General features: G+C 41.8%; 1 protein-coding gene across 3 annotated transcripts in view; it reads left to right on the top strand.

Annotated features, from left to right (window-relative positions):
- Positions 1-16,790, top strand: part of ITPR3 (inositol 1,4,5-trisphosphate receptor type 3) — a 475,039-nt gene that overhangs the window by 374,782 nt on the left and 83,467 nt on the right. For all 3 annotated transcript variants that reach the window (XM_073616048.1, XM_073616047.1, XM_073616046.1), the window contains exon 47: positions 6,790-6,903. In XM_073616048.1, the coding sequence (XP_073472149.1) occupies positions 6,790-6,903 (114 nt within the window). The remainder of the gene's footprint in view (positions 1-6,789; positions 6,904-16,790) is intronic.

Raw genomic sequence — 16,790 nt, 5'->3', positions numbered from 1 at the left:
GACATACCAGTGATTTGACTGGGAATGAAGTGTTGGCTGGTGACTCTCAAAGGGAGGATGCTTGTTATGGCTCACTAACACATGTAGACACAGATGAGTACAGAAAAGGCACACATCCTAAAATCCACTATTCAGTAATGAGCTCTGTTGTTAATACTGATATGTATCGCAGTTGCCAACAATTACACAGGCTCATGCACATACTTTCATGCAGTTCTGGTGCACTAAAATGCATATTGCTGGTCTGCTTTCAATTGTCAGTAACAGCCTGGTTTGAGAGCCTCCAGCTATGCAAAGTGCATAATGCTTGCCTACTTTGTAAATGTCCATTTAAACAAAGCTTTGTACTGGTAGTGCCAGATGGAAAAGCTATTTGACCTGGTATCAGCCTACTACAGTCCATGTAAATCACTGTGCTGCTTTCTTTGCCAGTGTCCAATAACTGGCAAAGGATGGACTGGGGAGGATGACCTGAGCTAAGAGAAAGTAGGTTACATGACGCTGGCAATCAGTTTGAGAACATTATATGGCAGAGAAAGTACTGCAGGTGAATTCTCTGGATTAAAGCTGAATATTGCAGTAAAAGCTGTTATTTTTTATTTAGTCGTTTTATGGGCTAATATTTTTGATCTTGTTACTTTTGTTTGGAGTTCTGCTTTAAGGGTTACCATTAGAAATGTTGCTAAATTCTTTTTATCCAGTGGTATAATAGAGACAACCACAAACAAAAAAGGTATAACATGGTCAAAATCACAATTAATGAAACTGCCCACATTGAATTATTTACAGTTTGATAAGGATACTAATGTTTTTGGTGGTTTATGAAGGGAAATGCTCATTAATAATTCAGATAAGAAAGTATAATAGCACAGCAATAAACAGTGGAATGAATTAAATATGACAATATTTCAATACATACACATATTTTGTACAAGAGCAGCTTCATGGGAAGTACAGACTTTTTCTTTCAATTTACATTTCAATTCTGTTTCATTGTGTCCAATGTGTGGGACTAGTACCCTGGTACTACAGTATGTTGTAAATGTGACTTAACAAGTGTATGAAGATTTTTTTCTTTTGTTGACATCAATTACATTTTTAGGTTTTAAACCATCTTTACCCATAACATCCGGTGAGAGCAAGATAAGGGATGAAAGCAATAAAAGGCAAAAAAAATAACCAGTATCAAACCTGTTACAATTAATATGAAACATATCAGAATATCTTTCACTGCTTGGCAATAAAAGGGAATAATTATCTTAATGTGAAACTAAACTGCATCTGAGAACCAGAAACCAAAAATGCTATTTAATTCATTTTTAATATTCAAAGCAAACATACCAATCTATCTATGTTATGTCTCCATGTTTTTTTTTGCGGACAAATCACTTTCAAATATACACCCTAACCCCTCTCCCCCCCCCCTTCCCCCCGCCATAGCATTCCTTGAGTAAGGATGATGATTCATGCAGCATTTACCTCCTAGAAGTCATCTGTCATTAGCTCAGGGGTGCAGACAGGAGGGTATACTTAGTTGATAAAAACCCTCCTCGCCTCCTGATGACTCTTGTGATGTATGACATAATTTGCCTAGGCCTGGAAACCAGAAAGTAACTGAACAAATGTAAAAATACATTTTTAAAGAAGTAAATATGATATACTTATCTATTTACTAATGTTTACTAAACTATTTACTTAATACCTATCTATTTACTAATGTTAGCAGCATAAGGCCCCTTGCACATGGGTGTCATAATTTACTGGTGTTTACATGCAGTTTTTGGTCCCTTGCACATGAGCGTCACAAGTTCCTGAGTAAAGACCTGAGTAATGTTGGGTATATGCGAGTAAAGGTGCGCAAGTGTCTAGACAAGTAAAATTCTTCTTCATTACCAGTATTGTAATATATCCTTTTAGATGAGTAAACACACATACTGTATAAGGTAAATTACTGCACTCAGATGAAAAATGTTCTATTTTTGTTTTACTACTCTTGTCTATGTGCATGGCTCCATAGACAACAATGCATCTAATTTCAGATAAGTAAAAAACTCAACATTTTTTACTCCCATGTGCAAGTGGCCTAATGATGAAAAATTAGTCAATGTTGAATGAGAGAGTGAAGTTCTGCTTTAAATTAAGGTATGAAGAAAAGACAGAGGAAAATACAGTATCTCACAAAAGTGAGTACACCCCTCACATTTTTGTAAATATTTTATTATATCTTTTCATGTGACAACACTGAAGACATTACACTTTGCTACAATGTAAAGTAGTGAGTGCACAGCTTGTAAAACAGTGTAAATTTGCTGTCCCCTCAAAATAACTCAACACACAGCCATTAATGTCTAAATTGCTGTCAACAAAAGTGAGTACACCCCTAAGTGAAAATGTACAAATTTGGCCCAATTAGCCATTTCCCTCCCTTGTGTCATGTGACTCGTTAGTGTTACAAGGTCTCAGGTGTGAATGGGGAGCAGGTGTGTTCAATTTGGTGTTATCGGTCTCACTCTCTCATACTGGTCACTGGAAGTTCAACATGGCACTTTCAATGCAAAGAACTCTCTGAGGATCTGAAAAAAAAATTGTTGCTCCACATAAAGATGGCTTAGGCTATAAGAAAATTGCCAAGACCCAAAACTGAGCTGCAGCACAGTGGCCAAGACCATACAGCGGTTTAACAGGACAGGTTCCACTCAGATTAGGCCTTGCCATGGTTCACCAAAGAAGTTGAGTGCGCTTGCTCAGCGTCATATCCAGAGGTTGTCTTTGGAAAATAGACGTATGAGCGCTGCCAGCATTGCTGCAGAGGTTGAAGGAGTGGGGGGTCAGCCTGTCAGTGCTAAGACCATACGCCGCACACTGCATCAAATTGGTCTGCATGGCTGTTGTCCCAGAAGGAAGCCTCTTCTAAAGATGATGCCCAAGAAAGCCTGCAAACAGTTTTCTGAAGACAAGAAGGCTAAGGACATGGATTACTGGAACCATGTCCTGTGGTCTGATGAGACCAAGATAAACTTATTTAGTTCAGCTGGTGTCAAGCGTGTGTGGCGGCAACCAGGTGTGGAGTACAAAGACAAGTGTGTCTTGCCTACAGTCAAGCATGGTGGTGGGAATGTCATGGTCTGGGGCTGCTTGAGTGCTGCCGACACTGGGGAGCTACAGTTCATTAAGGGGACCATGAATGCCAACATGTACTGTGACATACTGAAGCAGAGCATGATCCCCTCCCTTCGGAGACTGGGCTGCAGGGCACTATTCCAACATGATAACAACCTCAAACACACCTCCAAGATGACCACTGCCTTTCTAAAGAAGCTGAGGGTAAAGGTGATGGACTGGCCAAGCATGTCTCTAGACCTAAACCCTATTAATCATCTGTGGAGCATCCTCAAATGGAAGGTGGAGGAGCGCATGGTCTCTAACATCCACCAGCTCCATAATGTCATCATGGAGGAGTGGAAGAGGACTCCAGTGGCAACCTGTGAAGCTGTGGTGAACTCCATGCCCAAGAGGGCTAAGGCAGTGCTGGGAAATAATGGTGGCCTCACAAAACATTGACACTTTGGAACCAATTTGGACATTTTCGCTTAGAGGTGTACTCACTTTTGTTGCCAGCGGTTTAGATAATATTGGCTGTGTGTTTAGTTATTTTGAGGGGACAACAGATTTACACTGTTATACAAGCTGTACACTCACTACTTTACATTGTAGCAAAGTGTCATTTTTTTCAGTGTTGTCACATGAAAAGATATAATAAAATATTTACAAAAAATGTGAGGGGTGTACTCCTTTTTGTGAGATACTGTATATATCTGAATCGCACAGTACATGACACAAGCTTGATAATCATGAACTGTAGGTTTTAGGTTGATTTGTTTAGGTGATTAGACACAAAAAAGCGTACTCCCAACAACCTTACCCCACTTTGTGATTACTTCCTTTACTCCCTTTCTCTTATGCATTGCAAAATGCTGCAAAACATACAGTGGGACCAATATCTTTGTATCTTTGGGTGCTGTGGTGGATTACATTCATTTTCAGTGGGCTGCCTAACTTGACATATGGCATCTCAAAGCATGAAAACAAACTGCTATTGTGTTAAAAGCTGCACTTGATGCCATGTATATCTTACAAGCTGACTATCACCACTGTACAGTCAGGGGGTTGCAGCTGTGAGTGAATTATGTTTTTTTTCTTAATTATACCTCTATTATCTCAATCGTAAAGTACAAGACACAGGCAAAGTATTCAATGACCCTGGGTTATAGGCTCCTACCTTCAGATGATTGGACATTGGCAAGCTTTTAAAGACACGTCCCCAGGGTGCCTTCCCTATAACCCTACCCAACTCCATAAATCCTTAGTTTTGCAACAAGTAATGCAGAGTAACAAAGGAATGGAAAAAAGGGTGTCCTGTGTCCTGTATTGTACTCCAAGATATGGAATTTACAAAGAAGTCAAAATTCCACTTATGTTCATAATACAGTACAGTTCAGTTTTGTCCTAAGTTGATGGACCTCTTCTACTTCACAGAGAAATCACTCTTAACATAACTAGTTTATTATTTTTTTTTCCCTTCAATATTTTATCTTGAGTTCCTTCATTCAACTAATCAGGGTCTTCTAATGCCACAAATCGGAAGCAACCTGAGTAAACTTTGAGAGTTGTATGTGGACCCCACGTTTTGGGGACGGCCTATAATGTTGCTCTGGGCACTGAATTCCGCATGGGTGCTCACCTTGGCATTTAGTGCAATTCATATAGTCAGCTGCAGGTTCATTGCTATAGAACCCAGTCTTTGAAGACTGGGTAATGGCCTCTGAGTTGGGCAAATCCTGAACCTTACATACAGCCCAGCATCATGCACAGGTAAGACAGGGTCACCCTGTATGCTTATGACCATTACTGTAAAAGGCCAGGACTATATTTGAAGTATATTCACTCTTGAAGTTTTCAAATGTATTGATAAAACTCAACCACTCAGAGCTTAGTCTCTGGGTGGTACATCACACCACAGATTGCATGTTTTACTGCCAGTTAGGCCTAGAGCCCCTGTATGGTACTCAGGTACATCCTCCCGCCTTTTCACCAACAAGATTCACTACAGGCTGGTCTAAGCCCAGGTTGCTGCATTCACTTTCTGGACACGTTTACCCTATAATTTGTACCCTACTCCATGAGCATCCCACTTGGGAGTACCCCAACATGTGGCTATGGTGGAGACCAGGCTAAAGGGAGCCATTGAAAAACCACAGGCGCCACCTGCTGGCTGGATAGAAGACTACATAATATTATTTATTATCTTGTGTTTCATAATTGCCTGACTTTTCTGCTGTTTTTTTTTTTTTTGGGGGGGGGGTTTCAGCTTTAATGCATCTATATTGTATTATTGTCCTCTTAATAATAAAAATCATCATTGTAACAGCAGTCTCCACAAGGCTGTTATAGTGTAAACCGTCTTCCATGTAAAGGTTCTTTTTTAGAGATTAATGAAAGAATGAGTATAGCATGTTGTTCTCTCCCTTTCTTCAGATCCATCTGTGTTAAGTGCCATTTTCTTGGAGGGTATATTATTCCAGAGAGATCAATTATGTCTGTGCAAGTATTTGTCTGTGCCGTATGCACCCACATTTATTCTTATTTTTCAGTAAACACAGCATGTATGTTCCAAAAAATCACAATACATGCTTGTTTTATTGAAAGCTGTACAAGGGTTAAAGTGGATACAGTGAAGAGGGATTAGAACACCTATCAGGTTTTTATAACTATCTGTGCCCCCTTAGGGGAATCAACCCTCTCTATTTGTCATGTTACCGTTATCGCCAAAAGTGAAAGAAAGAAAATCCCACATTTTGGGTTGTCCCCAGAACAAGAATAGAGGGGAATTCTTCTTATGGGAACATTAATTTTGGTGTCCCTTGTGATAACCAGAGATTCCCTCACTTTGTAGGTATTTACCCTCACTTTATGTTTTGGCAATAGGAAAGAAAGTGAAGGGAAATCTTTCCAATAAGACACGAAAAGGACAAATAAAAAAAAACTGGCAGGGGTTATACCCTCCTTTATTTCATCAAAAAAGTTTTGCCTTTAGTCCTATTTCTTTGTTCTACTTAATCTACTTTTTCGGGATTTAACTAAATTTGAACTTACATTATACAAACATTAACATTGTAGCTTTTTACAGTAATATAACTAATGTTATCATCCAGTGTAACAGATTCCCAGGTAGCTACATGTAAAACCTACTATGAGAGGACCCTTCAGTTAGGTTATATGTCATCTTCACATACCTACTGCCTTTGCCACATGGCCTATTGGCTGATATACTAAATTGCTGGGCAGCACAACTATCCAGCCTGCTGTTGGAGGGCAAATGGCTTCTTACTGCAAGCACATAATTTCATTTTTAACATTACCGCAATACAGTTTTCTTAATCTTGTTCTCGAATGTTATGCAGAATGAAGTATGACATATTTTTCCCTGGAGCATGTTTCAATCCTATAAGAAAGCATTCAGTATCCTAGAAAAGAGTGCTGAGACTTGCAGCGGTTCACTAATTATGTGATAAAACGTTTAATTAAAGTCTTGCATTGCCAATATTAATGCTGCATTTATTGTGAGCACAACCATTGTTAATAATTCTAGTGGACAAGGCACAGAGCAATGCCAACATCAATTTGAAAAGCAAACATGTCTGTATTGTTTCAGTCTGCTCTACAATATTGTAATCCTGCTTCATGCATGATTTGCTTTGAAATTAAAATATATCTTTATCACTTTTGCAGTTAAGTCTAAATAATAAACAGCTGACTCAGATGCTGAAGTCAACAACTGCTCCTGTACAGGAAGAGAAGGAGGATGCGTTAGCGTATTATGCCAAGCATACTGCACAGATTGAGGTGGGTATTGTGTCACAGAAATGAATACACTTATAATATGCATGCTAGTAATAAAAGGACATGATAGTAGGAAAGCAGACCAGAGGCAGATACATGCTTCAGGGATAATGATTAATATTTAGGGGTGTATTTACAGAAAAATATAACACTAAAATGATGGACATATGAGTTCTTGGTTCTGACAGCTCAGTGCTGGTATCTTTTGGTCCAGAGCTTTCAGCACAATGCTAAGCTCGTCATACAATGTTAAAATTTCAACTGGTTTATAAGGAACCAGCTGAATTTCACTCAGTGGGTGGCCACTGTCAGCTGCCTCCTGCCCAAAATCTGTTGTTTGAAAAATCAAAAGTGCCATGCAGAAAATTGTCGGATGCACATCAGCTGCATCCAATCAGATGCAGCCACTGTTCAGGTATTTTGACACCTGGTGGGGCACTGTTAGCATAGATGGCAAAATCGGTTTAATTCAGTCTGCTTAGGATTTGCCGTGACTACTTTGTAGTGCAGGATGAGGTGAATATACAAACAGGAGGTTAGTTTAGTATCAGGAGTTAGTTTAGGAGTTACATTAAGTTAGGGATAGGGGGTTTTAGACATCCCATATTTGCCCCAGGCCTTTCAAACATCCTATGTAAGTACAGCTTTCTGGTGTTATTGAGTGCTTTATTATTGGGTAGACCTAGGTAGCCTACGGGGATTTGTTTTTTGGTGCTGAAAGGCTTTGCGCCAAAAACTACTGGTGCTGGCAATCAACACACTGAAAAATTACTGTTTTTATCATTTCTGCACTTAATCCTTTTCTACTGTTAAACATTATCTGGTCTTTTTTTTTTTCCACAAAAAAGATTTTATTGAGAAAAAGCACAATTACATGTACAAACAGTTGAACAGATTTTGAGAAATGCTCCATGACATTTTATATAATAATGTTACAATAAGTGTTAATGCCATTAAAGTCATGGGGAGTACAAGCATATTGTAGGTTAATTAGAATGTATAAAAGAAGAACCAGCTGAATATGTTACTACGAGACATTTTCTGTATACAAGTACTATAGGAATCAGGAGTACTTCGTGTGAGCCATTTTCACCAGGATCAGTCACGAAGTAAGTAGGAGCATGAGACTTGTGTGGAACTAAAACGGGAAGGTATGTCTCTATTAGGTTTTAAACTGTGTTGTCACAATCTGGTATTGCAAGGAGGTTAAGTATAGGTATGGGTAACAGGGATATAGACCTTGGGTGGAATGGGGGTAATGGAAAGATTTGGAAGGGTAAGGTGTAGGGGTAGGGAGAAACAGTGGGGGGAAAGGGAAAAAGAGGAAAAACAAAGAAGAAGGATATACGTAGAGTATTAGAGTAAAGAGGGGGGGATAGGGGGCCGCCCCTTCTCCCCAGCTGATCCACTCTGCTATAAGGAGCTTCCGAAACCCTTCTCGTCTCTCAAGAGAGGGAAAGTATTATATTGGGAAGTACGACCTATAGCAGTTAGTGCTTTTGAAATGTGTCCAGCAAGCCCATAGATTGGTGAATTTTTGTATGCGGTCTTGTGAGATATAGACCAATTCCTCCATCTCCTCTATCTTAGCAACCAGCCTCCCTGATCGTCGGGGGGCTGGTTGATCGCCATTTTACAGGAATGCATAATCTGACTGCATTTACCATATGCATGGCCAGCGATCTGTGGTAAGATCTTTTAGGTAAGGTTGTATGATGGAGGAGATATTGTGCTGGTTCGAAATCCAGGGTGTAGGTAGTGACTCGTTGTATTATGTCGTGAACCCCCCTCCAGAAAACCTGAAGGATCGGGCATTCCCACCATATGTGGATCATAGAGCCCCCTTCTTTGTTACACCTCCAGCACGTATTTGGTATTGAGGGCGCGAATTTATGTATGCGAGACGGTGTTCTGTACCATTTGGTAAGTATTATATATCCATTCTCTTGGATAGCAACATTTAGTGAGCCTTTGTGGGTATGAACATGAATGGTTTCCCAATCTTCCTCAGTGAGGTCTATGTGTAGGTCAGGGTTTCAGTTTGTGAGTGGTGTGGGGTTTCTTGGAGGAGAGAGTAAATGGTGGATATTAGATGTCTCTGAGGTGTGTTCTGGGTACATAGGGTTTCAAATGGAGTTAGTTTTCTCGACCATGTATTATTAGAAATTGCAGAGGAGAGAAAGTGTGTCAGCTGTCTATATGTCCAAAAAGGGAAGTCTTTTGTGAGGGATATGGATCTGAGATTATCATACGATCGTAGCCGGCCTGCATGGAAGAAGTGGTGTGCTTGGACTTCTTCGTGTGGCCATTCTTGTTTTAAGAATGTGTCTGATGCCCCCGGTGAAAAGTCTGGATTTCCCCTCAGGGAGGTCAAAGGCCCTGGTCGTGAAGATAGTTGAGAGGCTGTCATAGCAGAAGTAAAAGCGAGTAGTGACGGGTAAATAAGTGGAAGTTTCTTGATTGGTTGTGTCCAATGTTTGGATGAGAGCCAAGGGAGATTGTGTATATGGCCGGGTATAAAAGAGTTTTCTAGAGTCACCCAGGGTTTCCCTGTTCTGTTAGTACACCAGTCAACTACTCTAGTTAAATGGCAGGCCATGTAATATTTGTGGAGATCTGGAAGTGCAATCCCACCTTTGACCTTGCTGCAGGTCAGACGTGAGTATTTGATTCTTGGAGGACTGTTCTTCCAAAGAAAGGTCGAACAAGCCTTTTTATACGAACAAAAGAATGCAGGGGGTAAATGTATTGGAATGGTCTGCATTAAGTACAGGAGGCGAGGGAGGACAATCATTTTGATCAGGGCTGAGCGTCCGAACCATGATACGTTAAGGGTGGCCCACTCCTTTAGTTCCGTCTGAATTTTCGAGAGGGCATAAAGGAAATTCTGGTCATATAGGTCTGTAAGTCGCTTAGTAATTTGGATGCCTAAGTAAGTAATGGCGGCGCCTTTCCACTGAAAGGGAAAGGAGTCTTGGCAGTGAGTGACCACCTGCGGGGAGAGGGATATGTTCAGAGCGTGTGATTTAGGATAGTTTATCCTAAAATTTGATAGGTCCCCAAAATGGTTGATATCTTTCAGCAAGCTAGGCAGGGTTATGTGAGGTGATTGGAGTGTTAGCAGGATATCGTCTGCGAAAGCTGCTACCTTAAATTCCCTCCGATTTATAGTTATTCCTTGAATATCCGTATTCGCTCGCAGTCTATTTAGGAGGGGTTCTAAAGTTAAGATAAAAATTAGAGGGGATAGGGGACATCCTTGGCGGGTGCCGTTGGTTATTGGGAAGGCGTTTGACAGGAGGCCGTTTGCTTTAACCGAGGGATTGTCATATAAAGCGTTAATGTATGTACACATGCTTGGTAGTGCGTTTCAGCACTTCCCTCATATAGTCCCAGGCCACCCTGTCAAACGCCTTCTCGGCGTCGAGTGACAACAGGAACCCCTTCGCTTCCGAGGAAGTAAGCCAATGGTGTATGTTTAAAGTGCGGATGGTGTTCTCTCTGGCTTCCCTCCCCGGGACAAAACCCACTTGGTCTGGTGAGACCAGGCCAGGAATTAGGGGCAGCAATCTATTTGCTAACATTTTTGCATATAATTTGATATCTACGTTGAGTAATGAAATGGGTCTGTAATTGGATGCTAGGGATGGATCTTTATCTGCTTTCGGTATGACTGCTATATGGGCTTCAAGCAGGTTGCCTGATGGGTTAGAAGGGTCCGACAGTGAGTTGAAAGCGTTGATCATTTGCGGTGAAAGAGTATCTAGGAAGCTTTTGTAGTAGATTAGTGGTAGGCCATCTGGGCCTGGGCTCTTGCCTACTTTCATTTGTTTTATTGCCAGACACAACTCCTCTGTGGACATAGGGCATTCTAGGGCCGCAGCCTGTTGTGGAGTTATCGGTTTAAGGCAGTATTGGGTTAGGAAATCATGTATTTGAGATTGGCGAAGTGAGATGTTGGGTGAGTCTGTGTTATGGGATGGCAGGTTATATAGTTTAGAATAAAAGCTTTCGAAATGGGCTGCTATGTCCTCATTTTTAGAGAGTACTGCACCCTTATCGGTGCGAAGGTGATGAATTATGGAAGAGGTCTTGGCAGCTTGTATAGTGCGTGCAAGCAATCTCCCACTTTTGTTACCGTGTTCGTAGAACACTTTTTGTCTGAGCACATATTGTCACCTTGTGCGTTTCCCTAGTTCCTCCAATAGAGTGGATCTAGCATAAAGGAGGTCCTGAAGTGTGGAATGAGAGGTAGATTGTTTGTGTGTTTTTTCAAGTCTATTGATAGTTTCGAGGAGGGATGCAATGTGGGCTTGTCGTCTTTTTTTCTCTTTTGTTGCTAGGGCTATGAGTTTCCCCCTAATGACACATTTGTGGGCTTCCCAAAGTGTGACCGGGGTTATATCTGGGGAGGAGTTTTCTTGAAAGTACTGTTGGAGTCGGGTGTTTATTTGTCTCATTACGTCGGGGTCTTTAAGGAGGGAAGGGTTCAGTCTCCAGGTCTTGGTTCTGTTATTGTAGTCTGGGAATGTTAAAGTGATCATGATGGGATGATGGTCCGATAGAAACATAGGTTCTATTGTGGCATGGGAGAGAAGTGTTAAGTCTGTTTGGCATAGAAATATGTAGTCAATTCTCAAGTATTTTTGGTGTGGGGAGGAGAAGAATGTATAATCTTTGTCAGTCGGGTACATGGTGCGCCATGAGTCGTGGAGTGTCAAGTTCTGTAGTTGGAGCTTAATTTGTCGTAATGCCCGATAGGGGAGTGCAGAGGTCCCCGTTGAAGAATCTAAGGTTGGGTTTAGTGGGACATTAAAATCACCACCAAGAAGTATTATGCCCTCTTGAAATGTGGAAAGAAGGTCACAGATTCGTCTGAAGAAAGTTACTTGGTGCTCATTTGGACAGTACACATTTGCAATTGTGATTGGTTTTGCTGCATAAGTGCCTTTAATGAAAATGTATCTACCCTCTTGGTCAATCAGGGAGTCTTTCAGTTGAAAGTCAGCGTGTTTGGAGATAAGGATAGATACTCCTTTTGTTTTCGACGTTGGGTTCGTAGAGTGTAGTGTGTGTTTATATATATGATTCGACAGTTTGGGGACATGTTTTGCACAGAAGTGTGTTTCCTGTAATAGGAGGAAGTGGGCTTTGTGTTTAGTCAGTGCCGATAATACTTGCAACCTTTTTTCTGGAATATTTAAGCCTTTTACATTTAGTGATAGGCCTTTGAGTGAAAGCTGTTGTGCAGAGATTGCAGCTCCCCTCGGCATTGTGGAAATCCAAGAGATCAAGGGTGTTAAGTTGAGCTAGCTGGTGTCGTGTCCTGAACGCGTAGTGCAGAATGGGTCTGCGGATAATTGGATGCTGGAAAAGGGGGAAGGAGGAGCGACCCCCGCCCTATAGAGTAGATGTGTTATAAAAAAGGTGCAGAATAGACAGGAAGGGTTAGACAGAGTAGAGACAGTAGGGTACAAGGGGAGTGAGAGAACAGAAAAAGGAGGGAGGAGGAGGGGGGAGAGTGAGGGGGGTAAAAGATGGGGGGAAGAAAAGCTGAAGTAGGTAGATTTAAAGTCTGGGGAATTAGGGAACGTACCTCAAAGATACAACGGGTACGTAAATAGGACGTACCGGAGGTGGGCGTAGGCTTGCCTAACCACCTATGGGGGAGATGTCCGGTTTAGTAGCTCTCGTCCGTATGGACAGCTGTGTGGGGTATGCGAGCTGTGGTAGGAATGAGTGCTGCAGCACTATGGAGGACGAATCATGCTAAATAATAGTGGTTGGGGGCACGGAGATGTGTGCAATAAACTGCATTATGGAAAGCTATGTGTTGGTGGTGAGGGACCATATGAATGTCAGTTCAATCCTGTATATAATAAAATTTTTCGGAACCTTATATGTTAGTTCTGGTGTTAGTAATGGTATCCTAGGATCCCTGTCAATGATCCATGTTTCTGCACATTAAGTCATTATACAAAAAAACGAAAAGAAAAAAGGGGGGAAAAAAGAAAAACTCCCCTCATAAAACTTAATAAACATGTATAGAGTAGGCCATAACAACAACCGATAGTAACCTGATCTCTTGGGGACTTATCCATTAGGGAAGGCAAGAAAAACTTCTACACATACTGTAACTAAGTTTTCCTAATATTTCTCTAAATTTTTTTGTATTTTCTGCATTTTCTGCCCCCCCTTTTCAGAAACAGGCCTATTAGTGTGGGAGTCTGGATCTCTGCTCTGGGTCCGGGAATATGTGTAGGCAATGGAGAGTTAAAGGGGCGATAGTGTTGGTAATGATTTATTGTTAGTGGGATGGGTTAGCATAATTTCCTTACTTGTTAATGGTAAAGTGGGGTTGCATAGAGCTTGATACAAGTGCAAAAGTCATGGGTGGGGTATGAGATATCGTTGGAAGGGAAAATTAACTGCACGTCTGGCGAATATAGGCCGTACGGACGTTAGATTGAATAGGAACTAATAGTTTAAGGACCCAGGCTCCCACCATTTTGTCTTTCAAGTAAAGTCTTAACCATTTAAAACAAGCAAAACAAGCATAACATAACCAAAAATAGAATTAAAGCCCTTTGCTTTGGGCAAGAGCCATCGGCCCGTTTGAATAGCTATTGTTACAACCCAGGTAAATGTAAGACTGGTATTGGTGTTAGAGATGTGAGTGAGTAGTATACCAGATCGTCACATCTTGGCCAAAGCGCTACTCACAAGTCCAGATGAGGTGTTGGAGCTTCTGCAAGGGTCATGAATATGCATCTCTTCACTAGGCGAAGAATTTCCAATACTAGTCCTTGATAAGACTGGTGTTGCTCCTTCGGCTAAACGAAAAGGGGGAGAAAAAACATAGGGAGAGAGAAAACAAAAAGAGAGCCGGAGGAGGGGGATAAACAATATGCTAGAAGGGAGGAACAGTTAGGTTCACTGTGTAAACACAGTATGGTCAGTGTAAAGGAGAGCGATGTCCTCTAGTAGTTCCGACGAGGAGTATCTGCCGGGCCTGGGCTGCGGGCTGGGAGGTCTCGGCGGGATTGGCGATCTCCAGGTGATGTAGGGTCCAGTCTGCGGCATCTGGAGCGTTGTCTTTGGGCCTTGGGTGATGAGTTGTATGAGACTGGCTTCCATGGATCCGTAGGGAAGTAGAAAGCATACCACTCAGGTATGTCCATCTGAGGAATGTCCATTTGTTCGCAGAAGGTGGGTAAATCTTCCGGGGTTCTAAGAAAAGCTGTGCGACCCCTAGTGGATGCCGATAGGCAGAACGGAAACTTCCATCGATATTTGATATTGTGCGTGCGAAGGACTTCCAGCAGGGGGCGCAAGGTGCGTCTGTTCTGTAGAGTGATTTGAGATAAGTTCTGAAACCATTTCACTTCAGTACCATTGAGTAATATGCGGCCTCTGTCTCTTGCTTTTTTAAGAATCTCCTCTTTCAAGGGGAAGTTGACGATACAACAGACAATGTCCCTGGGTGGTTCATTATCGCGGGGAGGGGGTCTTAATGCACGGTGTATGCGTTCCATTTCTATGGGGGAGTCTGCTGGTCGGCCCAGTAAGTCATTAAAGATGGAACAGACTGTGTGCTGTAGTGCGGCCTGGTCGACTCCTTCTGGGACCCCCCTCATCCTCATGTTATGCCTGCGTCCCCTATTGTCCAGGTCTTCCACTTGTCTATGGAGCTCAAATAAATGTGGCAAATGTGAGTCATACGTTTTCTGTACTTGCCTGATAGCGGTGGCTTGTGTGCGAGCGTTTTCCTCCACCTCTGCGATTCGATCGTTCATGGAGTGAATGTCCGCCTTGATCTGATCTGAGATCGCCGACATCATGGTGTGTTTGATGTCTAGGGCTATCTGGTCTTTTTATGGTTGATAAAACTTTGGCATGAAATGTTGTGATGCCAGAATACGGGGTATAAAATGATGAAAAGTGGAAAGATTGGCAAATATGATGAATGCACTGGTGAAATACTTGACAGTTTACCTACACAGCATTGTTGTGTCGTCGTGAAATTTTTAATTATGTTATGTGAGGGGATTAGTGAGAATCAGGAGCCCTATTTCCCCAGACAAACTGGTAAAACTAATTTATTAGTTTGTATCCCTCCAACTGTGTTATTATAATGCTGCATGTGCCTGGCTATTAGATGCTGTGGAATGCTAACAAACACAACCTGCTAGTCACACATTACTCCAGTCCTCCACACTCTCTACTCGCTTCCAGTGGAATGGAGAACCCAATGTAAGATTGGTCCTCTGACTTTCATTTCACTGAAAGACTCATCTTACGAATTTTCTGAAGTCATACATGTTCATTTTCTTACTTGTTTTTAGCTAGAATCCACCTAAACTAACAGCGCATGGGCCTTCTTACATGCAGACCCAACACTTTGAAACTCACACCCCTCATCTGTCTGTGAGCCTCCATCCCTGGACATATGTGGAGACAGATTTTATGTAAGCCCCTGGGATTTATTACCCAGCACTTTTACAATACTATATGGAGATTTACCATGTTTTGTAACTAAATGATATATTGCTCACACAGGCCATGGGCCTATGTGGAATTGCACCCCAAAATACATTCAGCTGCTTCTCCTGAGTATGGGGATACCACATGTGTGGGACTTTTTGGGAGCCTAGCCGCGTACGGGGCCCCGAAAACCAATCACCGTCTTCAGGATTTCTAAGGGCATACATTTTTGATTTCCCTCCTCACTACCTATCACAGTTTTGAAGGCCATAAAATGCCCAGATGGCACACCCCCCCCCCAAATGACCCCATTTTGGAAAGTAGACACCCCAAGCTATTTGCTGAGAGGCATGTTGAGTCCATGGAATATTTTATTTTTTGACACAAGTTGCGGGAAAGTGACAATTTTTTTTTTTTTTTTTGCACAAAGTTGTCACTAAATGATATATTGCTCACACAGGCCATGGGCATATGTGGAATTGCACCCCAAAATACATTTAGCTGCTTCTCCTGAGTATGGGGATACCACATGTATGGGACTTTTTGGGAGCCTAGCCGCGTACGGGGCCCCGAAAACCAAGCACCTCCTTCATGATTTCTAAGGGCGTAAATTTTTAATTTCACTCCTCACTACCTATCACAGTTTTGAAGGCCATAAAATGCCAAGATGGCACAACCCCCCCCCAAATGACCCCATTTTGGAAAGTAGACACCCCAAGCTATTTGCTGAGAGGCATGTTGAGTCCATGGAATATTTTATATTTTGACACAAGTTGTGGGAAAGTGACAATTTTTTTTTTTTTTTTTTTTGCACAAAGTTGTCACTAAATGATATATTGCTCAAACATGCCATGGGCATATGTGGAATTACACCCCAAAATATATTCTGCTGCTTCTCCTGAGTACGGGGATACCACATGTGTGGGACTTTTTGGGAGCCTAGCTTCATACGGGGGCCCCGAAATCCAATCACCGCCTTCAGGATTTCTAAGGGCGTCAATTTTTGATTTCACTCCTCACTACCTATCACAGTTTCGAAGGCCATAAAATGCCAAGACAGCACAAAACCCCCCAAAATGACCCCATTTTGGAAAGTAGACACCCCAAGCTATTTGCTGAGAGGCATAGTGAGTATTTTGCAGCTCTCATTTGTTTTTGAAAATGAAGAAAGACAAGAAAAATTTTTTTTTTTTTTCTTTTTTCAATTTTCAAAAGTTTGTGACAAAAAGTGAGGTCTGCAAAATACTCACTATACCTCTCAGCAAATAGCTTGGGGTGTCTATTTTCCAAAATGAGGTCATTTGGGGGGGGTTGTGCCATCTGGGCATTCCATGGCCTCCGAAACTGTGATAGGCAGTGAAGAGTGAAATCAAAAATTTACGCCCTTAGAAAGCCTGAAGGCGGTG

This window comes from Aquarana catesbeiana, linkage group LG02 (assembly GCF_042186555.1).
Source record: "Aquarana catesbeiana isolate 2022-GZ linkage group LG02, ASM4218655v1, whole genome shotgun sequence".
NCBI classification, from domain to species: Eukaryota; Metazoa; Chordata; class Amphibia; order Anura; family Ranidae; genus Aquarana; species Aquarana catesbeiana.
Note: the sequence above shows the minus strand (reverse complement) of the source record. Positions and strands in the feature narration are given on the sequence as shown.